This window comes from Mustela putorius, unplaced genomic scaffold (genome assembly GCF_011764305.1).
Source record: "Mustela putorius furo isolate JIRA1106 unplaced genomic scaffold, ASM1176430v1.1 tig00000129_pilon_pilon_pilon, whole genome shotgun sequence".
Lineage (NCBI taxonomy): Eukaryota > Metazoa > Chordata > Mammalia > Carnivora > Mustelidae > Mustela > Mustela putorius.
In genome coordinates, this window is record NW_025421290.1 from 33402412 (window position 1) to 33428385 (window position 25974).

A 25974-nucleotide genomic window follows, 5' to 3' on the forward strand; every position below is an offset into this window, starting at 1 on the left:
TATTGGAATTGCTCAACGGTAAGCAATTTAATTCCCAAAGTGGACTGTTTGCTCATACCATGTAATGACTTAGCTTGTGATATGCCTGAAAGTCAGCAACCAAGTGCTGCGAATCATGTATTCAGGAAGAAGGAGGTTGGGACAGTGGGTTTCTCTGTGAATACTCTCCACCTGGAGTCTGGAAGATGTGTGTCCTTGAGGGATTCAGAGGAGATGTCAGCCTCAGGGAGTCTCATTAGGCCAGCTGTGTCTGGTGACACTCAGATACACACCCTCAAAGCAAACATACCCAATTGTTTTCCACAAGTTTTCATGACACAAACCTCCTCATAAATTACGCCATAATCACTACTGCACTGTAATTTGCATATGAGTTCAGAGCATATTCAGCTGATATATGACTACCTCACCACTGGAGACATATACTTTATTTTTTTAAATGTAAATCCTTGGGGGAGAAATACGGTGTGTTGGCTTCTGGGTTGCTGGCTTTCTCCCCCTACTATTCAGCTACTGTGCCTACATCTCTTTTGGGGGACCGTCAGTCTTTGCAATTACATTGGTTGTCATTTGCGTGGCCCCTAACTACCATCATAACATTTATGTATCTGCAAATAATTTTCAGATGTTCCCCAGTCCAGATGTCATTCACTGAACTCTTACTACCTGTTACCAACAGGTTTTCTGTGGAATTGTGCAGTCTGGGGGAAAGAATGTTCTCTATCTTTTGCCCTTCATTTGTTTGTAGTCTTATCCTCTAGGTACCTGTGCACCACATTACGTTTGTGCATTAATGAAGAATCCTAATGTGATTCTTCATTTTAAAGGAAAAAAAAAAAGACACCTCATTGCTTTCTTTCATGATCTGAAACGTAAAGGGTAGATGTGAGACTTCTTTGATTTTAATTTTGTGCAGTTGACTGGAAGCATTTATAGGAATTTCAAGCAAAACCCAACTTCTCCTCTCGGGCTGCATTTTCCAGTGTGAAATCCATTGGAACAAAGCAACGGAGCCCCATTTCCCTATCTTTCTCTTCATCTTCCCTGCCCCACCCCCACCCCAACAAACACATGCACACATCCCTTTCCCAATTTGGGACAAGTACAATCTCAAACTTCTCTGAACAAGGTCAAATAGTGACACAAGCATTATCAGAGTGGAAGGGATGGTGATCGCCTCATAAGAAGACAGCAAACCCAAAATGCCACCTGCCAGTGTTGCTGAGGAACCCTACAGAAGAACAGCGGGCTGTCTGAAGTCTGATCATGACAGTGGTAGTGGATAAAAGAACAGATCAGAAATGTGGAGCACATATCTTGATTCCCTTCTTAAATCCTGCTTCTGATTCTATCAGGTATTTGCCACACCCTGAGTGAAAAGCAGGTAATATGAGTGTTACTGGGTATTCCCCCCTACGCTAGGAAATGATACATTCCTTTAAACTGGGTTTTTTTGATAAGTCAAAGTGTTGGGCAGTGGTGAGGTTGGGAAGTGGTAGGGGCAGGGAGGGATATTAATGACTTTGTTGGTTTTTTTTTTTTTTTTTTTTTTTATGTTCAGTTAGCCAGCATGTAGTACATCATAAGTTTTTGTTGTAGTGTTCAACAGTTCATCAGTTGCATATAACACTCAGTGCTCATCCAACACTTGCCCTCCTTAATACCCATCATCTGGTCACCCCCATCTCCCAGTCACCCCATCTCTCCACCCCTCTGTGTTCTGTAATCCTCAGTTTGTTTCCCCGAGTCCAGAGTCTCGCATGGTTTATCTCCCTCTCCGATTTCTTCCCATTCAGTTTTGTTATTAACAACGTTCTAGACAAAATCTTGATGCCTTGCTGCGGTTTTCTTTTCGGTATTTCTGTGCTGTTATTTTGGATCCTGGAGTAGCTTATTAGAAAAGGACACTTAAGCAGCTAGTGAAATGAATGAACAAGGACAGAGTATAGGAATCCAGTGACGGGTAAAGCAAACTCTGGTTGGTTGGGAAACCACTGTGGGCTGCTACATACCACTTGTTCTGAAGTTTGTCTTGAGAGTAATTTTGTTTCACTTAAAATAGACAACGTACAGTTTTACATATAGATCATTGACTCATGTGATGTATTCAAAGTCAACTGAAGCTATATTTTAAAACATTTTTGGTGTTGCAACATTAAAGTTGTTTGCAGTTTTTAGCTCTTTGTTTTAATTTATTTTAAATCACTATGTGAAACACTCATTTTTTGGCAATGACTAATAAAGGCCATTTCCTTTTCTTTCATTTTAATATCTTGAATTTTGGAAAAGAATATATTTGGAATTATTTTGAGTTCTTTTAGTTATTAAAAGATGGCGGACAGTGTGTTAAATGTGACAGATTGTCATGTGGAAATTCATAGAGAAAAAAATGCACATATTTGTATTTTGTTTTATGTCATTTATATAGAAGTAGTAAAGTGTGAATATTGGTTAAGCAGTGTTAACACTGAATGGAAAAATGCCACACAGTGGTATGTCTGGATGAAACCGAGCGGATTTTTCTTTCAGAAGAGAGGCCTTTCGCTTTTGAAACAGTAGTGGAAGGAGTCCCCATTGTGGGTCTTTGTTTTTGAAAATTATTGGTCCGTCATGGTCTTTCAGTTCCAGAGAAGCTTTCAGAATTATTCTATACTCCTAAAGATCCTTAGACTTAGAAGAGTGAGAGACTTCGGTTATATTCTTCCAGTATTGTGCATTTTCATATGTCAATGGATATATGTAAAGCATTCCTGGAAAATGCTGCATTATTGTGCTAAAGTCTGTAGGCCAGTTTAACTACACTTGACCAGAGGCAAAACTCTGATTATTTAGAACTATAAGGCCTCTAATTCATCTCTTGGATGGGATGGATGAATCAATATGTTTTATTGATTGGCGTGGCTAAGTCAAACTGTTAATAATCAGGGATTCAGATGCCAGTGATCCATATAGCACTCATTTCCTACCTTAGCCTACAAATATTTGCCCATCTCTAGTGATGCTAATGAATTTGTCTCGGTTCAGTCATAAATTCCAATGTACAACCAGGTAGAAAAGGCCTATATACAGCTCAAAGCAGATTGCTAACATGATCATAGAAAGTTATAATACATCTTTCTATAGTACATACGCTGTAGACCTCTTCCAAAATATACCTCTCCCTTCTTGCTCTGCCAGGCCCAGAATGAATTACAGTGTGTTGTCTAGCAGTATTATTGACACTCATAAATTGTATGTAATGCTCACATTATGAAGAGTAGATAGCACTTTACATTGGAACTCAATGGCTATGCAGTAACTACATGGATAATTTTTAGAGTAAACTTTAAATAATTTTTGCCATTTTAGGTGTGTCTTAGATTGTTCCCCTCTTTAGGTAGAATGAAAGAATAGTCACCAAAAAATGGTCCCCCCCCCAAGAACTTTCTTCTTCAAAACATTGAAGACATTTTTCCTTTGATTATTGTTTTAACCTTCTGCTCCCAATTCTTTCTTTCTTTGCTATTGGTCATTTATCCAGAAATACTTCATATAGGAGAAATCAGTAGATTCAGCTTAATAAAATAATTTATTTGTATAATGCTCTTACATCTTATTTCAAGTGTTTTTGTTGGGGGTCAAATGATGTGAAGACCTCTGAGAGTCTACAGTTCTCCTCTAAGTGTATGCAGAGTTATGTGTATGTTGTGGATAAGGTACATTTTCCTGGGGAGAAGATCAAGTTTCATCAGACTCTCAAAGTCCCTGACTACAAAATAAGAATGACTGATGTATAAAATGAAAATTGGAGATTAAACAACAAAACACTGTGTACTTCTGGTTAGAGTAGAAGAGGTGAAAAAGAACAGAATTTAATGTGCTGTACTTAGATGTTCATTCTAGGACATACACTGACGTTTGTTTTGTGGGCTGTATCAATGCCACAGCATTGGCTTAAGTTACCTCTGTTTTAATAAGAAGAACCAGAAAGGAAGTGTGGATGTATTTTGTTTGAGAAAAAATATTTGCAGTAGCTTAATTCTTTTATATATAGAATTATAATTGTATCTGCCATAAAACAAGTCATCCATTTCCATTTTCAAAGCATTTCTTAATTTTTAAAAGCAAGTCAGTAAGTCCATAAAGACTAGGAGTAGTTTCTTTTATTGATAGCCTACAGTTAAGACCAAACAACTGTACAGTTTAGACAAACCTCACTAATTGGCAGTGATGGCTGGTATTCGATTAGCTGCTATTGATTGGCAAATGAAATTATTGAAATTCAGATTAATGAACCGAATTGTCTATTGCCCCAATTTTCTCATTTTGGTAACATATTACATTTTTTGTAGAAAACTCAGTACCAATTTGGAATGAAGTAGGTTATAGATGAAGAGACATAAGTAGGGGTGCCTGGGTGGCTCAGTGGGTTAAGCCTCTGCCTTTGGCTCAGGTCATGATTTCAGGGTCCTGGGATAGAGCCCTGCATCAAGCTCCCTGCTCAGCACGGAGCCTGCTTTCCTTCCTCTCTCTCTGCCTGCCTCTCTGCCTACTTGTGATCTCTCTCTGTCAAATGAATAAATAAAATCTTTTAAAAAAAAAAAAGAAAAGATGTAAGTAAATTGCACTGAAGTAAATCATTTCTTCATCTTTATATTTTAACAAAATGGAGTTTTCTTGGACCGTTTGTGTTCATAGTCTTAAAGACTGGGCACATGTCTTGGCCAGCTTGAACCGCTACGACAATTTACCACAGACTGGGGGACTTAAACAACAAACATTTCTCAGGAGGAGTCCAAGATCGAAGGGCTGGCAGATTCGGTCCTTGCGAGGACTTTCTTCCTGGCTTGTGGATGACCATCTTTTCCTGTTATTGCCTTCCATGACAGAGAGCAGAAAGAGAAGCATTCTGTCTCTTCTTATAAGGACACTGATCCCATCATGGGGACTCTGTCCTCATGACCTAACTACCTCCCAAATGTCCCATCTCTAAATGCCATTGCATTGGGGATTAGGGTTTCAATCCATGAATTTTATGAGAATAAGAACACGCAGTCCATGACAGTGTGTATTTCTTTTAATAATCTTGTAACAAATATTCAAGTAAAATGAAGACACTAATACATAAATTATATCAGTTTATCTTTGCCAAACAAAGAGATCTGAATTAAGACAGACAGAATTTAAATTCTACTATTTTTTTTATTTTTTTTTTAATTTATTTGACAGACAGAGATCACAAGTAGGCAGAGAGGCGGGCAGAAAGAGAGGAAGGAAAGCAGGCTCCCTGCTGAACAGAGAGCCCGATGCGGGGCTCCATCCTAGGACCCTGGGATCATGACCCGAGCCAAAGGCAGAGGCTTTAACCCACTGAGCCACCCAGGTGCCCCTAAATTCTACTATTTTGACCTCTTATGAAAACTCTGATTTCCAACCAGCTTTATGCGTGCTTTTTAAAACTAGTTGTATGTTTGCCTTTAAAATGTGCTAATCCTAAATAATAAGAGCCCATCAATACGTGGTATAAGGAAAACTTAAGGCCCAAACAGTGGCTGTAAATATTTTGAGGCTTCCAAGATGGTTCATATAAATGTGATACTGCCCAAAGGCTGTTTCTGTCTCCGCAAGATATCTAATGAGGTTCTTCTGTTCAATCTGCAAAGGATGATAAAGCATTGCTGAATGGTTTTGTCCCAGATGGACTGTGAATAAGATGCCTGGTAACAACAGATCAAAGCCCCTTTGAGGCATTATTATATGCATTTATTATGAAGCATTCAAAAGTGACAGTACACAAGTCACCAACCAAACGGCAGTTATTTCATGAAAATTATGGGGGCGAGGGTGAAGTTCTCTCAAGTATGCCAACAAAATGCAATTAGACAGATTATATTGCCAAGAACAGTCTGCTTTGGGCTGATTTTGCATAATATATTCATTTCACTTGTACCCACATAGCCAAATGTTTAAAGGGTAGGAATGTTCAACTCTTTGTGGAAATCCTCAAAGGAAAGGCCTGTACGTGTTAGCTAAGGCTAGGAGTGTGGCTGTGAGCACCAAGTTCTTGCTGCTTCTAAGTGTCCTGTGTCCACTTCAGTCCCTGTAGGACCACTGAGAGATCTGAGCTGAGTGGCTCTCTGTACCACTTCCCCCTTACGTCTTGGGCAAAATTAATTGGATTAAACAAAAAGGAAATCCAGGTGTCACACATCTCCCATTGCTTCCAATGAGAGAAAAGAAGGAAGAGTGGCCTTGATCTTCCCCCAAAAGATGGCTTTCTATTTCGTTAAATCTTCAGACTCTCCTCTCTCAAATTCAGCCTCTTTTCATTGACAAAGATTTCCTCTATGTAGCTGTCAGCTCTGAAAAAAGTTGAGAATATAATTGTTGCTTTGAAAATGCACCCATTTACCTAATCATTTAGCTTTGTAGCAATATTGTTGTCAATGACCCCTTTTAAGACCTAGATTTTCTGGGGCACCTGGGTGGCTCAGTTATTAAGCATCTGCCTTTGGCTCAGGTCATGATCCTGGAATCCTGCGATCATTCCTGCATTGGGCTCCCTGCTCAGCCTACTTCCCTCTCCTACTCCCCCTGCCTGTGTTCCCTTTCTCACGGTGTCTCTCTTTGTCAAATAAATTAATAAAATCTTGAAAAAAAGAAAACAGATTTTTCTGTAGAACCTTCACAGGTGTTGTAGGTAGAGAGGGTCCATCTGAATTCAAGACTGACTGCATGTGACATCTTTCTTGTTTATATTTCCTGCCTTGTTTCAGTTAACAAATTACTTCTTAATCTTAATTGCTGAAGTTATTCTTATGTCTGAACTTTACTTTCCAAGTCACACTTTGTACTGTGTACCTAACCGAGCACTGGTATTATGCTAAATTCCTTTTTTATATTACTACTAATCATCTAATTGTTCATATATTCAAATGTATGTGTGTGTAATACTTATAAATCCTTACGTAGATAAATCATTTTACCAGTGCAAAAGTGGTAATGTTTATTCCATTTAGTCACTTTATGAGTTTCTGATATCTGTCGTTAAGCCGAACACAACTGAGATGAGAAGTACAGTGATTCTTTTTTTTTAAGTTTTTTTTAAAAATATTTTATTTATTTATTTGACAGAGAGATGACAAGTAGGCAAAGAGGCAGGCAGAGAGAGAGGAAGAGAAGCAGGCCCCCTGCAGAGCAGAGAGCCCGATGTGGGGCTTGATCCCAGGACCCTAGGATCATGACCTGAGCTGAAGGCAGAGGCCCTAACCCACTGAGCCACCCAGGCGCCCCAGAAGTACAGTGATTCTCCCCTGACTCTTTCTATTGTAGAAATCATCCTGAGTAGGAGTTTTTATTTTTTGAGATTTTCAAAACATTATTACTAATAGAGAATAAGTTGAAAATCTGGAAAATAAGTAAATTGAAATGATTTTAATAGCTTTGTTTTTATAATTGTGCATTATGCTTTTTTTGCAGGACCGTGTAAATGCATTAGAAATGGTAAGTTGAGGCGTTTTCTTTCTCCTTCTGTCAGAGTTACTGCTTGTCCTGAGGTGGATTTCAGAGCACTCCCCGAAAGAAGCAGTTCGAGAAACCATTTCTAAAACTAATCTAGAATTCAAAGGGAGGATAAGCTAAACTATACCTGAAAAGTATATATGGATACAGAAAAGTATATGGATACAGATTTTTTTTTAAGTGAAAAAAGAGAAAAACAAAAATGTGCCTATTTCACTAGTCACTGCTCTCTCAAGACTGAGGATACCAAGATGTACTAATCCATGGAAAGCATAATTAGCTCAAGTATAAATAGCTTAAAGCATAAATAGCTTAAGTATACTCAGTATCCTATATGCTTGTATCTTTATTGCCCAATCACTAAAAGGACTGGTTGATCAGAAGCTGAGATTGGGAAACTGTTTATACTTCGAAGTACAGATATTCAACCTTAATATTTTGGTACATGGTTTTCACGAATACTCAAATAATGTTAAAAGCTGGTTGGCCTTTTTCTCAATAATTTTGCCTGTAGGAATCTAGCATTAGGGAATGAATTTTTTAAGGTGAGTGAATGTAAAGACTACGTGTTTGCAATATTTTATGATAAAATGATTTATTTTAAATGATTTTAGGGAGAAGGGGGGACAACTTAATTGTTGGACAATATAGTACTGAATGATTGGATAAAGGTGTGGACTTTTCCGTCCAGCATACCACTGCTGTTACGGAAAAGGCTTATAATAGAAAACAAGCTGAAAAGACAAATAAAATCATGTGTACTTCAGTGATAACAAGGTAATGATAGACGTATGAATAAAGAATAGAAGAGACTTGAGAAAAACTCATAAAAATGACTTGTTAGATGAGAGGACTGTGATTTCATTCCTTTCTCTATTTTTTCAAGTTTTATAAAATGTTATATTCCTTTTATAAATAAACCTTTTTGGAGTAAAAACCATGTGAATTGGAAGAATGGTAAAATAATTTATGATACCACCTTACGACAAAAGATTATTTAGTCCTAAAAAGTCATTTTTTTCAAATGTAAATATTGCTGTGCTGTTATACAGGGGGAGGGGGAGTAGAATACACAAGCATATGGAGAGTATGATGCAAATATTGAATATTTTGTGTTAAAAAAGACTTTCAGAAAACAAGCACACAAAATATTAAGAGTGGCTTGGGTCTAGTGGTGATTTTTATTTTTTCTTTATATGTTTTAATGAACAGGAAAAAAATAAGAAACCTTTAAACAATGTGGCAAATAAAGAATAAAATATTTATTTTGTGAGTGTGAGAAATGGAAAGATGCTAATGGAGCTCATTTTAGTCCTATGTAAGCAAGTGATTTTGACTGACGGTGTCCAGACCCTCGTGGGTAAATAATCTATTCCTTAGATTTAACTGGGCCATTTGGAAATTACACTGACCTTCTCAGTTTCAGTATGATGACATTGTAGGTGGATAAAATGTTTAGTGTTCTTCCACATATATTTCACTTACTCTTAGGAAGTGTCTTGCCAACAGGATTTGGCTTGTGAATTAAATGCTCTTTTTAAGAGTATGAACAAAAACAGAAATTTTGAGTCTGAGGACTTAGGTTCAACATACAAAATGCCACTTACACAACATTCAGCAAGTTACTTGTTTCTTGATTCCCTCATCTGTAAAAATGATAATAATAATAGTAATTAAACTTTGTCAGGTTGTTGTGAGAATTAAGAGACAGAATATATGTGAAAATATTTAAGGCCAGACAAATGTTAGGTTATCATTATATGATTGTTTATTATTTCTTACTTGGTTTTAATTACGCCAATATACCATACAAAACTGAAAATTATACAAACAACAACCAAAATCCTATAACTCTTTTTAGTATTTGTTAGTCTTTTGTGTTTATCTAATCTCTTTACTAAAAGTACTATGGAGTATGATCTTAAGTAATGCCTTATTCTAAGGGTTCCTTTAGGAATAAAGGTAAAAATAAAAAGTCATCATGAGAAAAATAAAATTGATTAAATGGATGAGGCTTTTTACAGTGGCGGTTTTCTCAAGATGGTTTTAATTTGAAATAATTATCATAAGTAAAACCATAAAAATGAAAATGCTTAGTAATAATGTTAATGCTCAAATATTATGAAGTTCTTTGACTTCATATGGCATTATAAGCAGCAGATTTAATACACTTGGTAGACTATTCAACTGGTAAAGTGTTTTATAGTTCATAAAATCAAATATGCTGAAAGTAATCTCAGGATCATTTATTATTCTCTCACTAACTCAGCACTTAAACTGTAAGAAGTGGTGTGGTCTACATTTGGTTGGGTTGGTATTAATGTAGAAAGTGTTGAATGTAGGATATATGTTATGGTGATACAAGTCTGCAAAAGTTTGAAATTTCATTGTTTCGTTAGGAGATTTGAAAGGTTCAGTAGTTACAATACATGAAAATAAGATGGTCTTTTCATCATAATGAGCACCTTGATATGGCCTGTCACTAGTGATGCAAATGCTTAGGTCATTATCATGTGTCCATGTATCCCCCTCTTCCTCAACGTTTCTCTCTCCTTCACTAGCAGGTGAGCATCTTGGATTAGAAATTGCATTTTAATTTGGGGTGTAAATGCATCCCAGAGCCTGTCAAAAACTCCTGCTATATATTGGACAATCCATAAACATTTGTAGAAGGAAAGAACAAAGGTCAAACTGTCCATATATGACCCTCACATAGACTGTTTTTATGACTATAGGTATACACAGAACCAGTTCAATAGTTAAAGGGAAAAAATTCCCCAGAAGCACATCAATTTATTTTTTTTCCCTAGCCTTTCTGATTAGTATTGCACTTTACTTGATGTTTCACGAAAGCGGTTATGATTTTCATTTAAGTTTAATGTGAAATTTTTAGGAAGGCACCAACTTTCTGCCAAAATATGGCATGTTGATTCTCCAAATAAATCTAAGTGATTATCTGAAAAAATCTAGATTGATAGCCCCAGTTGATGGGCTATGGATGAGACATAGCAGTGGATACTTATTGGCTACTATATAAGGCACTCTGTTGACACTGAAGAGGAAGAGGAAGAACTGATTAGTTTTCTCAAGGAACCTGTACTTTAATTGAGGAGAAAAGCTACTTCCATGTAAATAAATTAATGATGTAAGATAAAAACACACTGTCTACACCACATGAATGAAACACAATGCATTTTATAGGAACTCTTATAAAGAAAAAAAATTGTAAAATAAGACATCATCATGGTCTAGGTGCTAGGACAACCATGGATCTTGTAGTTTGGGGGACATGATGGAGGAGATAGATTCATCTCTGAAATGCAAAGCATCAATAGTGTCAGTGGAAAGAGCCAGAGAAGACATCCCATGTTGGGGCTATGATCGAACTTTGAAGATAATAAGGAACAAAAAGGGGTTGTTAAAAGAATATTTTTTCCAAAAAAGTAAAACTATGAAATCATGACTCTTACACAAATATGAAGTGAAGTCATGACAATGAGTTTATTTAACTCATTAATGAGAGAATTAGTAAGATGTTAAAAGTTGACTTAAAGGAGCAAAGAACCACATAGGTAAGTACTGAAGTGAATTTAAAATAGATGTAAAACTGGCTTCTTCTAAGGTGGTGGAAGGAAATCAATTGAACCTCCCTTGGACAACATTGATTTGCATGTTTAGGGACAAGAATCATTTGCATTGCTATCAGTTACCTACAACTCAGAGGGTTAAAGTGGTAGCCCTGCCTTAGAGCCAATAGGGAGTCTTTAATGGTTTTTTGTTTTTGGTTTTTCTTTAAGACTTTTATTTATTTATTTGACTGAGGGAAAGATCACAAGTAGGCAGAGAGGCAGGCAGAAGGAGAGGGGGAAGCAGGCTCCCCGCTGAGGAGAGAGCCCTGTTTGGGGCTCCATCCCAGGACCCCCGAGACCACAACCAGAGCCGAAGGCAGAGGCCTAACCCCCTGAGCAACCCAGGAACCCCCTATTAATGGTTTTTAATCAGGGCTTTTGCTGGTAAATGTGGTGTGTAGGAATCCAAATGCTGTAGTTCCGTGCAGGGGTAGAGTAAAATGGTGAAAGACTGCATGTCGGAATGGGGAAGTGCATGTTGGAAATAATCCAACTTTAGAAATGTGGTTGAAAAATCAGGGGTTGGGCACTTGGTACCAAAAAGTCAGGGGTAAATGGATGCCCTTGTTTAGAGATGGGAACTAGTGAACTTAGGAAGTGGGAGGTCAAGGGTAAAGCAGAGATAGAAACAGAACAGTAAGAGTCATTTGAGGAAGTTTAAAAGGAATGTAAGACAGTTCAGCTTGGAGATATAAATTCATGTCAACTCTCAAATCTGTCTTTAGTTTGATTTCCATTAATACCATGATATTTGCATACCTTCATATTAGAGTTAGGCCTGACAAAGAAATCCAAAAGTAACAGTGGGTTAAGCAAGATAGAAATTAGTTTCTCTCTTGTGTAACAATCCAAATATATGGTGTCTGTGGCAGATACAGTGTCAGAAACCCAGGCTGCCTTCTGTCTTTTCGCTCCACTGTCCTCAAAATACTGCTTCCCGTTCCTGATCCAAGATTCCTGTACCACCTCCAGCCCTTATATTTGCATTGTAACGAGAAGGGAGAACACTTAACTTTCCTTTAGTAGAAACTAGAATTTGCACATATTATTTCTGTCCATTTCCATGGGCCAGAATTCAGTGACATGATTATAACTCTGGGATTCAAAAAGAGAACCAGATTAGACATAGGCTTTTGGAAGTTTCAAAGTAAACGTCTAAACAACTCAAGTTTAGAAAATAAATTATAGTAGAAATCATGAAATAAATAGAATTGAATAACAGCAACACTGTGTTATAAAATGTGAATGATACAGCAAAAATAGTGTTTATGGGAAACTTACTGGCTTACATGCTTACATTAGAAAAGAAAGATAAAAAATAATGAACTTATCACACAACATAAGAAATTAAAAGCATGGTATAAACACCTTAAGAACAAAAGAAAGGAAAAAATAGAAAAAAGAATATAATGAATAGAAAACAAGCATGCAGCATACAGGGCCAATAAAGTAAATCTGGTTGTTTAAAAAGAATAAAAATCAATATCCAGCATGGCTGATGAAGAAAAAAAGAAGATACAAATGAATCACAGAAGAATGAAAAAGTAGATAGCACTGTAGCTCTTTTAGAATTTAATCACGTACAGGGTATTGTGAATAATTTTGTAACTATACATTTGGAAATTAGGAGAAATAGCTAAATTCCTAGAAAAATATAATTTTCCAGAACAAAGAAGAAATAACATACTGTGAGTAAATTTTTTAAAATCACAAAAAGTTTCATCAACAATTTTTAGTCAATTACAGTTTTCTCCAGAAAGGGCCACCAAGCCCAAATAAATTTTACAGATAACTTCTACCAAATGTTACAGGAACAGATGATTTTAATTTTATAAAAACTCTTACAGAAACTAGAAGAGGAGGGAACACGCCAAACTCATTATGAGTTGGCATAACCTTCGAGACAAAACCAGGCATAGAAAGTATAAATAAGGGAAATTAAGGGACTTTTCATGCATTAACATGGATGCAAAAATATTATACACAAAATATTAGCAAAATAAATCCAGGAATGTATTAAAAGGATAATTCATCCTGAACAAGCTGCATTTATTCCAGGAATTCAGAGTTGGTTTAATATTAGAAAATCAATCAATGTAATTTACCATGTGACAGATTAAGGAGAAATAAATTTAATAAGGTCATCTCAGTAGATGAATAAGAAGCATTTATTCCCATGATATCATTATCATCATCAAAAACCTTTTAGCAAACTAAGAATAGAAGGGAATTGACTTACTAAGTCATGTGAAAAAACCCAATAGCAAACATTACCTTAGCGTTTTGAAAGTCCTCCTTTGAGGCCAGGAACAAGGAAAGGATGCCCCATTCCACAGCTTCTGTTAGATACTGTGCATGCGGTCCTGGCCAGAGCAGTGAAACTAATGTTATTTTCTAAATAGTGTTACTGTCTATATAGAAAGCCCTAGGAATTCATAGTTAAGAAAAGGAGTTTAGTAAATTTAGTCTACAAAAGCCAGTTTGCAAAAATTCACTTTCCTTCTAACTCCAGCAACAAGTACAGAGAAAATGTAAAGTATACCAGTACAAAAGTAACAAAAAAATACAAAACACATGGGCGGTGGGGGGATCTACCAAACAGCAATAAAAATACAAGTTCTTCATAGAGAGGACCCTCATGAATAGTCAAGACACTTCTGAAGATGAACAAGTTGGGGGTGGTTTTCGGACTATGTATCAAACCTTATTAAAGCTGTGAAAATTAAGATAGTGTAGTCCTGGCACAAGAATATAAAAATAGGCCAATGTAATCAAATAGACTGCCCCAAAACAGAAATACTTGTGCATGGAAACTTGATGTCTCTGATACAACTGGCATCACCTATTGAGGGAATAAGGAGGGACTTTTCAATAGGCAGTATTTAAAAACAAAAAAATAAAATTGAACCCCTATCAGATGCAAAGATGGATGAAAGCCTCCAGGTGAATGGCAAACCACAAAACTTGAAAACAAAGTGTAGTTAAATATCCTCATGATCTTAGGATTTTGAAGGATTTCTGGGAGAAAAAAGACACTGAAAACATAGATCCAAAAGGATGGAGGTGATGTGACCACTTTAAAGTTGAGAGCCTCTGTAAGTCAAAAGACAACATAAAAAGGGTATAAAGAAAAGCACACCTAGGATATACTGGTGGCAAAATATATAGCTAAGTAGCGCTTTGTATCCAAATCAGTTTGTATCCAGATCTTACTGCCAACAATCAATTAGAAAAAGATAAACAACCCAAATTCCCCTCCTCCAAAAGAAAGAAAGAAAAGAGGGTAAAAGACATGAGCAAGCACTTTAGTTGAAAAAAATATGTGCACATATTCAGGTTCATTAGTAAACAGGGAAATGCTAATTAAAACCATGAAGATGGGGCGCCTGGGTGGCTCAGTGGATTAAGCCGCTGCCTTCAGCTCAGGTCATGATCTCAGTGTCCTGGGATCGAGCCCCGCATCGGGCTCTCTGCTCAGCGGGAGCCTGCTTCTCTCTCTCTCTCTGCCTGACTCTCCGCCTACTTGTGATCTCTCTCTCTGTCAAATAAATAAATAAAATCTTTAAAAAAAAAAAAAAAACCATGAAGAATTGTCATTTTCTTCAAAATGCCTGTATATATATTTTATGTATCTTTTTGTACCTGTGAAATGATCTTCCAAAAAAACAGAAGGAATGGGAACATGGTAGCAGAACTTCTTTATTTCCCCCTAATTTTATGATGAAATGATTAATGCTATCCCTGGGGGTAATGTTCAAAGATAGCTGGTGAGTTAGAGTCTTCAGACTGGAGTAGTACACCCCCTAGGAATATGCAAAGATTTTCCAAAGGTCTTCAGACACAAATAGCTTTAAGAGAACTGATCTGTATATCCTCAGCCTCTACAGGCACTTCCAGCAGAGTCCTTGAAGTGCCTTGAGTGATGAGGCCATCTTACTTTTCCTATTCAACCTCCTCCCACTTAATGAGAGAGAGGCCTACCTTCCACCCATCCTGGATTACATGATGGCAGATTCCTCCAGACAGTTCAGGTTGCCAAACGAGGGGCACTTTTGATTTTGATGCTTTCATATCCTCTTTAATCAAGTCACTAATGTAAGCCTCCTTGTCCCTGTTAGTCATACATATATGATTGATAAGACAAAGAGTTTTATTAGCTAGATGAAGTATTCGGAAGGGGGCATTCTGAAATCAACATATATTGTGGATTGGTGATGGGGGGGGAGGATGACAATTTTATTTGATGACCTCACCTCTTTTTACCACCCTACTATGATCAGGGAACATATAGCTCCGGAAAACAAAACTGAGTCTTGGAAAGAAATCATCGAAAGTGTCTTACTCCATCCAGGTGACAAACTTTGGCCTGGGCTCCATGCCTTATTTTTTTTTTTATCTGTTTTAGGATTATAATTCAAAAGGCCATTGTCACGGGGCACATGAAGTCAGACTTATTTTTTCCTGCCAGAAAGTAAGCCTGATTTAGCTGATTGGTTTGACAATAAGGACTAACTTTGCCAATCCGCAGGTCTAAGGTTTTAGTGAAAATCTATTTAATGCTAATATAAAATAAAAGGATTAAAAATTTATACTGATAGAATGGCATTAACATTAATAAGATTTTAACTTTTCTCAATACTTTTTGCATATGTAGAACTTCCTGAAATGCCTCTAAGTGAAGGAAGAACTGTTGTAGTCATTAGACAAATCTTGGTAAATAAAACCTCTTTCGTATACCTTCCAAAACAGAAAGTGAGTGCTTTAATAACTTCATTACAGTCCTTTGGCAAGTCAAGTGGTTTCTAATTTTTTTGCTTTCAACAAAATTGAAAGAGGACCTAATCGAGCTGATAGATCATTAAAATTAATTTTTGATGACAGATCACTATGTAATCTTTGCCATAAAACTAGGAAGGCATTCAAGAAACTGAGTGACATTGTTATAACCAAACTACTTTCATTGTCATGTACTTTTTTATGTGAACAAGATTTCTCAGTGATTAAATCTATAGAAAAAAAAAAAAATAGAACTAGAAATTAAATGGAACACTGTCTCACTCAAACAAAAGCTAGTACTTACCCATGGATGCATGAGCCAGTTAAGTACTGGAGACAAAAATCCATCCCATTAAGGGATATATTTTTAGAAGTTTTGGCATCTTTATACAGTTTACATTTAATAATTTTTCTCAAAAAGTTTAGTAGACCTGGGGTGCCTGGGTGGCTCAGTGGGTTAAGCCTCTGCCTTTGATCTCAGGGTCCTGGGATCGAGCCCCACATCCGGCTCTCTGCTCATCAGGGAGCCTGCCCCCCACCGCCTCTCTGCCTGCCTCTGCCTACTTGTGATTTCTGTCAAATAATAAATAAAATCTTTAAAAAAAATTTTAGTAGACCTAATATTGTAATGACAATTCAATCGATAAAAATATATAATACTTGAAACATTATGGTCACGGGGCATTTTAAAAATCAGTTTTTCTCTCTGTATATATACATTTGTCTTACAGAGAAGATGAAGTATGGTAAGATAACCAATAAAAAGACTTCCAAGAATAAATATTTTTTTATATTAGGACAAAAGTATGCTGGGGAAATAGACGGGAAATAAATTCAAAGGACAAAGGAACAATATAAAACTTCTGTCTTTTAAGGAGGATCTTATTTAGTTATTTTGTCAGAGGACAAATGGTAATAACAAATGACTGAAGTACTTAAAGTTTGCTTGGTAAGTTTATATGAGTAATACAAGAGTTTTATCTGAAAATGTCAGTATTTACAACAGTCCAGAAATTTCATCCTTTGCAACTACCTAAATCTCTGACGAAATGTTTAAAAATCTTAAAATGTGTGTGGGGAGGGTGAAAGGGAAGGGAGATATATAGTTTAAAAAATTATCTTAGGGGACTATCTACCCCAAATTTTGAAAATCATTGACTTGGAACAAATGTATAATCATATAGCTATAATTCATCAATATTTAATCATCTTCTCAAATCCAAGTGACCTGAAACAATCTAGTTTTCCTTGTTTTCAATGTGTACTCATAGAGATAGTATAACATACAAGATAAGTCCTAACCTGTAACAATATGGAGAAATATATACATAAATGAACGTATATTGAGAAAAATTACAAAACACTGAAATTCTTAGAAATATGGCTTTTATTTAAAAAAAAAAAACAACAACAAGCTCTTGGAGCCTTTGGCATACCTCTAAATGTTTCATTCAGCTAATATTAGTGGTAACAGATTTGAACTGTGCTCACCGGTAGATCTTCAAGACTTCAGTGTCCAAGAGTTCAGGAGAATGCCAATGAGTCTCTGTGGAAATCACCAAGTAACACTATATACTCTTCCCTCACGTGTCTGCCATTACAGTACACAATTGCTGCTGGAGTTTTTATTTTTAATTCTCTTCTTCCCACCCTGGAGCCAGCACTAGTCATGCTTCATCTTACTACGCATGTGATCCACTCTTCAGACGCATAAGTTGTTGAGGAAGGATCATTACTCCTTGTTAGAGCAGCAGATTCTGCTTTACGGCACTTAGGAGTATATGGTGCCAATAGAGTTAACGTAGTCACTGAAGTGTCCTGGTTAAGCTCAGGAAATAACTGACTTGAGAATGTAAATCTGGCCAAATCACTGTTAATTATTTGCAGTGGTTCTTCTGAGTATTTGTAAGAATCTTAAAACTAAGGAAAACTTGCCTTTATCTCTTTATAAAACCAGAACTTGCTGTTTCAAAACCAAAGATCAAGCTAGGTTCATTTTTGGTTTTGCCAAGGCTATGAGCCTCTCATTGAAGTTGCCTGAAAGGTTCAGTCAAATTGGCTTGACACCAAATAAAACGCAGTGTGCTCTGTACAGTTTTGACCCAGAATCAGGTGAATCTCAGCAGTTTTGGCTGAGCTACATTGTAAAATTTTGGATTTGTTCGAACTTGACACTTCCTGGGAACCCATTCAAACTGAAACCGGAAAAAGTTTTTGCACAAACCCTGTCCTAGCCCGTTCTGCCAAGTTTCCCACTGCTCTAATGTTAGTCTACCTTCTGTATATTCACATTGAGGGCAAGCGGAAATATCCTCATGAATCTCTCATGAGGGATCTTGGTGGAAACAATCTAGACATTCTCCTTTCGCCACCTTGTCCCAAAATACAGAGCCTGTTTTCTGCATTCGTCAGTATTAAAGTATGTATGTTTTCCAATAATGGGGTCTTCTTCAAAGGGTTAAAGTTCTAAAACATGACTGTATTTAAGGTCAAGTGAAGAAAATACTACTCAGACAAATAGGCTGTGTGTTCAGAGTTGCTTCCTTATGGCAAAAGGTGATGACCAGTTTAAAAATGTAAGACTTCCTTCAGCCTGCAAAAAATGGTTTCTTACAGCCCTGTCAAATTTCTCATAAACACGGTCACATAGGGAAAGTGTCACCGAGAAATTACATAATGAATACAGCTTCACCGGCAGATGAATTTAATATTATCGAATTGCTCCGTGTTTGGAGGTCAGACTGACAGCTTCATATTTGATGCTGATAAGTAGACACACCGCCCGCCTAACTGCTTTGCTAGACAATGTGTTTCACAGCCCTGCTCTAAATGCTATCAGTAAGAGGGCATTCTCTCCGTCAGAAGCTCTTGCTTTATATTGTGGAGATCATATGAGTGTATATTCCAAAACACAATGGAAGGGTCTTTCTGAAAAATATAATACATAGAAGAAATGCTTTCTGTTTACCCTAAGAGAACATATATGGGTGAAATCTCAGAGTAACAGTGTATGCAGTCTTTTTTAACTACCACTTAACTTTAACTTTTTTAACTCTAACTTAACTATAAAACAAAATGTTGGTATTGTACCCTTAATAATATGGTTGGTGGGAGTAGTAGGTATTACATTTTTGAAATGGCCTTTAAATAGAAAGCTGTTTGGGAGATTTTCATTTTGTGCATCTAGTTTTAACCAATTACAAGTTTCAGCTGAAAATTATTACATGCCTAGTTTAAGTGATGATGATAAGGTAAAAATAGTATCTGGTTCAGAGTCAGAAAAGCTAGGTTCTGACCATATCACTCTTCTTGGCCAGGCACACAATCCTGGGCAAGTTGTTTAAGCTCTCTAAATTTCAGTTTTCTAATTTTTTTTAATGATTGGGCTGGGCTGGGTGATATCTGAACATTCCCCTCCCTAATAGACTCTGGTCTGGTCTAGAAGGAATTAAAAATTCTGGTCTTCAGAATTTCTGACTTACCAATAATTGCTATCAGTGTACTTAATTCAATCATATAATAGTCTATAATAGGTACTTGTTGAATTTCTATCATTGTTACATCCCTCAGGGTATATAGAAGATTAGGACCCTGCTGCCATGAGTCGCATATTTTAAATAACATAGCAACTGGAAGGGGTCTTAGAGATCCTTTTCAAAACCCTTCACTCTACAGATAAGAAGTGTGGAGGCCAAAGGAGTTAATGCATTGCCACGTGTGGCAAAACTAGGGCTAGAATTCAAGTGTTCTGATTAGTGACACAGTGTTCTTTCCATTCCACATACTCCTCTTGTGACTGGTAAGAGCAACGAAGACATGAGTAGGAACACTTGACAAGGGTCTGGTGAATGTGCAAAGTGAAGAGGAAGGAAATCAGCAGCCAGATCCTATATTTACCTTAAGCAGGGCCAGAAGTGGACTTATAAATAGGACACTGACATTCATGGACCATAGGAAGGGTTGTCAGAATATGCCCTCAACGTATTGGTCAATGAAGTTTTATAAAGCAACTTTGAACTAATTTTCTGCTTTTTGACTTTTGTAGGAAGAGTTGGTATATTATTAGTCTTGTCTTGGACTTGCTCAGTGATACTAAATGCCTCTGTTGATCTGTTTTACTTTAGGCATCTGCATACCAACTCTAATTCTCCTTACGCAAGTGTTTATAAAGTTTGTTTAGGACTTTTAATAAACTTTGATCTCAGATGAAAGGCTAGAGAGAGCATAAATTGTCACTATTAGCACTATTAATATAAATATCCAAAGTGGTCTTATGTTAATTATTGAACATTAGTGAATGATTTCAACCTATCATTGCCCCCAATTACATTATATTTGAACATCAAACACTAAAAGGCCAAACCATCAAAATAGCCCTTCCCTCATTATTCTCTTCAGGCTCTGTTCCTAATTATTTTGCATAACGGGTGTTTCATAAATGGTTTTATGGAGCTTTTTCAGTGTTTTTCACTATCATCTCCCTCTCTACCTATAAAGGCCAGTGAAACACATCCTTGACGTTCTGTTTCATTGTCATCAGACTTTCACCAGATTCTCTACAGCACATTAAGTATAAACTCACCGACAAAAGATCTAGAGTCTCTGAAGGACTCCCTTTACATTTTTTTCAGAGAACTTCCTGTCTTCATCATTTGCATTTCTCTGTCATTTCTAACTCAGAACTTGTTTTGCTCTCTAATACCTCAAAGCTCCTCATTAGACATCCATTTAGTCTTGGAGAAGAGTGTATTTGTTTGCAGTTGAGTGAGAGGGAAAGACAAAAGGTAAGTGACCTCCAAATTTCTCATTAGGATTTGGTGGACTGAGAGTTAGAAGATCTAGTTGTGAACCCTGGTTCTTTGACAATGGCAACTCCCTGAACTTCTCTGAGCTTAATTTTTCTGTTTTCTATAAAATGAGCACAGTGCTTATCCTGCTTGTCTCAGAGTTTTGCAGAGAAGAGCAAATGAGATAATGGATTTTTCTGATTTTTTAAATTTTTTTATTTTTAAAAATACTCCTCCCTTAGGTGTGCGTTACCTTTACCAGTCAAAGAAGCAGTATATGGATTAGAAAGGCTGAGCTCTTTAATCAGGTCATTTGAATTTTGATCTGAGTTTCACTGTACAGGTTATGTGTCTAGACACTGTGTTATATGAAGTTTACTTCCAAAATTTAATTCGCTTGTTTGAAATGTTGGCTCTGAGACATACAGATTTACAAATCTACTAATAATCCTAATAACTTTAGTTCAGTCCCCAGATTTGGTTGACCTGCAGTAAGACCCTCTTTTTAAAAGCCCCCCCACCCAGATGATTCTAATGTGCATTATAGTTGAGAATCACTGATTTTGGCCATCGTCAGCATCCCCTTTAAGAATATACCTTATGGTACATTGTCTAGGGCCCAGTGCTACTCTGCCTTTGTGTCTATTGGATTTAGTCCTATTCATTTCTACTGAATTAATTTCATGCCTTTTTGACTGTTAGTATTATGTATTCTGTCTCTAGTATTTCTTCTTTCTAATCTACCAAAACAGTTGTAAGTTTCTTTCTCAGACACTGTCTTACTTTATTTTTTCAAGCATCTTACTAAAATGTATATTTGCCAGACCTAACTTCAAGGGCAAATTTATCTATTCGTGAATTTGCCAAATGACTTACTCTCTGATTTTAACAAATTTTAACAAACCAAGCAGTTTACAAAAACAATACTTTTGGAAACTCTACAAACGGTTACAAAACAAGTAAGTTGTTTTGTACCTCAGTATGTTGGGGAAAATGGCTGTTTAATCAAGTTGCTTTTGTCATAGCAACTAAGGTTATATCGGTTACCTGCCTTCCTCATTTCTTCTTCTTTCTCCTCATAATACCTTTGTGTCAGTCCCCTTGGTAGCATCATACTCATTACCTTTAAGCCACTTTTCCATTTAACATCTGCTCCATGTGCCGAACTGAGTGGGAAGCAAGCCTTCTCACAAAGCAACGCTATACACATGCTTCATGAATTGTCAGACTTCCTATCAGTACCCACCTCCCCGTCTCCAGAGCAGTTTAGGAAGACTAAAGGAGGAGAAATTTGGCACTAAATGGATAAAGGGTATTCTGAGAGGTGATGATAAAAAGTAGAGAGCTTTAAAATGGTGATCTAACCTTCACTATAACAATTGGACCCAGTCTTGTCTTTCCATTCCTTTTGGTAAGGATTGATTTTTTGTCATTGTTTTTACCGTTACTTTTTTAAAAATATCTTCCAAAGAATAAAGAGAAATTTTCCTCACTTTTAACAGAGAAAAAACGGATTCTGTCCTGCAGATACCACATGGGTCTGTTGTACCATGTTGTAAATCTAAGATACATAATGGATCTTGGTGACCTTATTTTCTTGAAATGTTTTCCTGTTTCAGCATCCTAGGAATTATTTTATTGTTATTCATCAGTTATTCCCAACTATGCTAGGAAAAACTAAAATAGTATGAAAGTGGAGGAATAGGGGAATCATACAGGATTTGCAATAAGTAGAACTAAATCCTTACTATTATATAATGTTTCAGTTTTCTTACTGTGTTGTCCAAAGTCTATCAAGAAATGAAAAGATTTTACCCTATCTACACTTTACCATGTTACCATATTTATGTTATCATATTTGATGGATACTGTAAGAGGACACAAGACAAAAGACTTTATTACTCATGGCACAGCAGGCCCCATAACTTACATATATGTTCGCATCTTTCCTTTGCTTCTCAAGTCCCATAGGGGCAATGGGCATGGGTCTAGGTGGTTGTTGCACATGAAGTGAATTTGTGTTATAACTGAGGAACCCTGAGGTTATGCAGCCCCCAGTCTTATAAAGAGAGCTACAAGAAATCTCACGCAACCTTTGTACCAGAGGGAGACACTATCTCTGTTTGCTATACAAACATCCTTGAAAAGCTATTCTAGGAATACAGCTACCCAAGACGCGTAGCAGCGTCATGGAGAAGTACCTCCTAAGTGTTCTATTGCTTTTCAAGAAGAAGCTTTGTAGTGTTTTTCATTATTATTATTACTTTTATTGAATGGAGGTTGAGAATTCAGAATTTCTCATTTTCTCGCATAATGACAAAAGAGAAGGAAACTGACAGAGGAAGACATTTCACAGTTATTAGATGAATCAGAAGATGAATATAAAGAGACAGACAGCAGCACTCTAGAAACTAATGAAGATGGTGAAATTGATTATATAAGCAAAAAGTCAGATTATGAGTCTTCAAATGATAATATACTAGATGAATTTTGCAAACTGAAGAATCGATGAATGAGCAATATATTTCTAAGGGCAAGAAGGAAATAGGATAGTCTCATCTAGTTAGTTATTCAACAAGAAGGACTTTATTATGCAGTATTTTGCAGTAAGAACCTGAACCACCCCATTTTGCTGAAAGAATATATTCATTACTCTTTCAACTTATGTTTGTTCACCAAAATTTACTTTATATGGTTCATAAGTGGGCAAATGTTGAAAGCAAGTTATATAAAAATGCGATTAGAAGGAGAAGATGATACAAAAAAGAAAACTTCTGATGGACTTACCATACTAATTGATGCTTATAAATCTAAAAAATGAAAAATTTACAATTACATAGTGAAAAGACAGCTTCATCAATTTAAGACAGTTAAGAGCTATTGTATTTTTAGAAGTATTGTGTTTTGAAGATGCAAATGCAAGAATAATGAGCCAGAAGTAATGGTAAACTTAGACTCATTAGAAATATCTTTGAAGGGGTACCTGGATGGCTCAGTGGTTTAAAGCCTCTGCCTTCAGCTCAGGTCATGATCCGAGGGTCCTGGGATCGAGCCCCAAATCGGGCTCTCTGCTCAGCAGGGAGCCTGCTTCCTCCTCTCCTCTCTGCCTGCCTCTCTGCCTACTTGTGATCTCTGTCTATCAAATAAATAAATAAATAAATTCTTAAAAAAAAAAAGAAATATATTTGAAATATGAAATCAATACTTATAAGATGGGTATTTTCCAGACTTATGAATGATAGTGCATCAGAAGTCAGTTGCATTCATACCTTAAAACTAGAAAATATATAATATACTTAAATTCTTACTAAAATTTCTAATAAAGTTTTCCTTACTGTTGTTCTCTAAATTATTTATCATATAACCAAAAGATTTTTTTTTTAAACTTCACCCATTGGACCAGAGTAAATGGCAATGACTTGACTAAGTTTTCTAATGCACTAAAGATTAAGCAGAAGTCCGTTGTTGTATTCCAGGATCTGGGAGTAAAGTGCCATTTTGTATTCCCTTATTTTTGTTTGTTTGTTTGTTTTTGTTACAAATGAATCTTCTGTGGTTCCCACAGTGTGCAAATTGCAGCTGAATTTAAATGATATTACAGTAAATTTGATCCATTTGATTCATTATCAATAGGTATCCTGTTTGCATCTCCAGTAAGTTCCTTTAAATCAGTGGATTCCCTCTAAGCTTGAGCGAGAGAGAACATATTTAGATTTAAAGTAGTGTTCCGCATGATTTTGTGATAAGTATCCAAGGCTGCACCTTTTTAGAAATAGAACAAAGGTCTCCCTTTGACCTCCAACCAACGTTGATGATTTGGCCTCCAACCAAAGTAATGGCAGTATAAAACAATATAAAGTACTTCAGATTTGGCCTTTCTGACTGGTAGACCTCAAGGGTATCCTGTCCTAGTATATCCCACAAAAATGTAGATAGAGCAAAAATCCTCAAAGAAAAAGTTGAGTACTTGTCTCACATAATATGGTTTATTGTTGCAACTTTACTATTTCTTTTAGAGTATATCCCAGAACTCCTGTCACACCCACTTTCACTCAAGAGCATATGAGATCATTCCCAAATTGAATATAAATCATCTTTTTTCATTAGCGTATTTTAAAACTATCATTGCATGTGTGTAGTTACCGGATGGCTGAGAATCAACTATAGTACCAACTTCAATAAGTATTTATCGAGTAGCTGTTATGTATTAACAACAGAGATCCAAAGAATACTGAAGTTTAATCACTATACCTAAAATTTCCCAGTTTAATGGTAAAAAAAAAAAAAAGTCAGTTAATGAAACATTACAGTGCAATCAAATACATATTTCTCTCTATTGCCCTGATAACTTACTTTCATTCAGGAACCAAAAGAATATGATTGACCTCAATCTGGGCAGCTTTAGCAGAATGAAGTCTGATGTAGTGATGTTTGTTTTATAGTTTGATCTGCACATAGGAAGTGCTTAATAATTCTTGTTGCATAAAGGGAAGACTGACTGATGTTTCACCCAGTTTCTGTATAGTAAATGCTGCAAATTCCTGTGTAATTCCCAGAGTCTTGCATGTCCTCTAGAGTTTTCATAACATCCTTTAAATGTCCAAAGTCATGTGGTTTTGGCCACTTCTGATTTTTAGTTTTTTAAAATGTATCCAGTAGAAGCTGCAGAACTTATTCCTTTTAGTTGAGTATATTAAAATGAAGTGGGGGGAGGGAGTCTCAGTTCAAAATTTCAAATTGTTTTGGCAGGACCAACTCCTTTTCATACTAACCACGAGGCCACAAAGCTTCATTGTTGTCCAGTTAAATGAATGCATGGCTTTCATTTGGAAAAAGGAAAAAAAAAAAAAACTTTCTAGCAATTTAAGTTTCAGGAAAACAATTGATTGTGGCAAATGTCAGATGAATTCGCTCACCAAATCATATCGTCAGCTGATTTATGCACACTGGCTTTCGTAGTCCATATTTCTCAGCCAATGGCAGAAAATTTAGAAATTAGTATTTACTGAGTGCTTACTAGTGTCCCTCCTGCTCCCTGGACTGGCTTTAGTTAAAAATATATACTTTTGTTCACATATAGTCCATCAGGGCCCTCTTACCCTCTGTTTACCATTCAAGACATAGCTTAACAGAGCATCTCAATTATTTAAAGCTCACCTTCAACATTAGTTATTTAGGTAGGCTATCTGCCAGAATGTATTGCTCTAATGTCAAATTATTGCTACTTTCAACTAAGTATGGCCTGCCAGTTGGGATTCCTTAAGAGATAGTTCAGTTGAATT

General features: G+C 36.3%; 1 protein-coding gene across 12 annotated transcripts in view; it reads left to right on the forward strand.

The window, feature by feature from the left end:
- CEP128 (centrosomal protein 128) overlaps window positions 1-25974 on the forward strand; it is a 378971-nt gene that overhangs the window by 318472 nt on the left and 34525 nt on the right. For all 12 annotated transcript variants that reach the window (XR_006604280.1, XM_004739137.3, XM_013058015.2 and 9 more), the window contains one exon: window positions 7459-7482. Coding sequence is in view for 11 of the 12 variants with exons in the window: in XM_004739137.3 (XP_004739194.1) it covers window positions 7459-7482 (24 nt within the window). In the remaining variant the exon portion in view is untranslated. The remainder of the gene's footprint in view (window positions 1-7458; window positions 7483-25974) is intronic.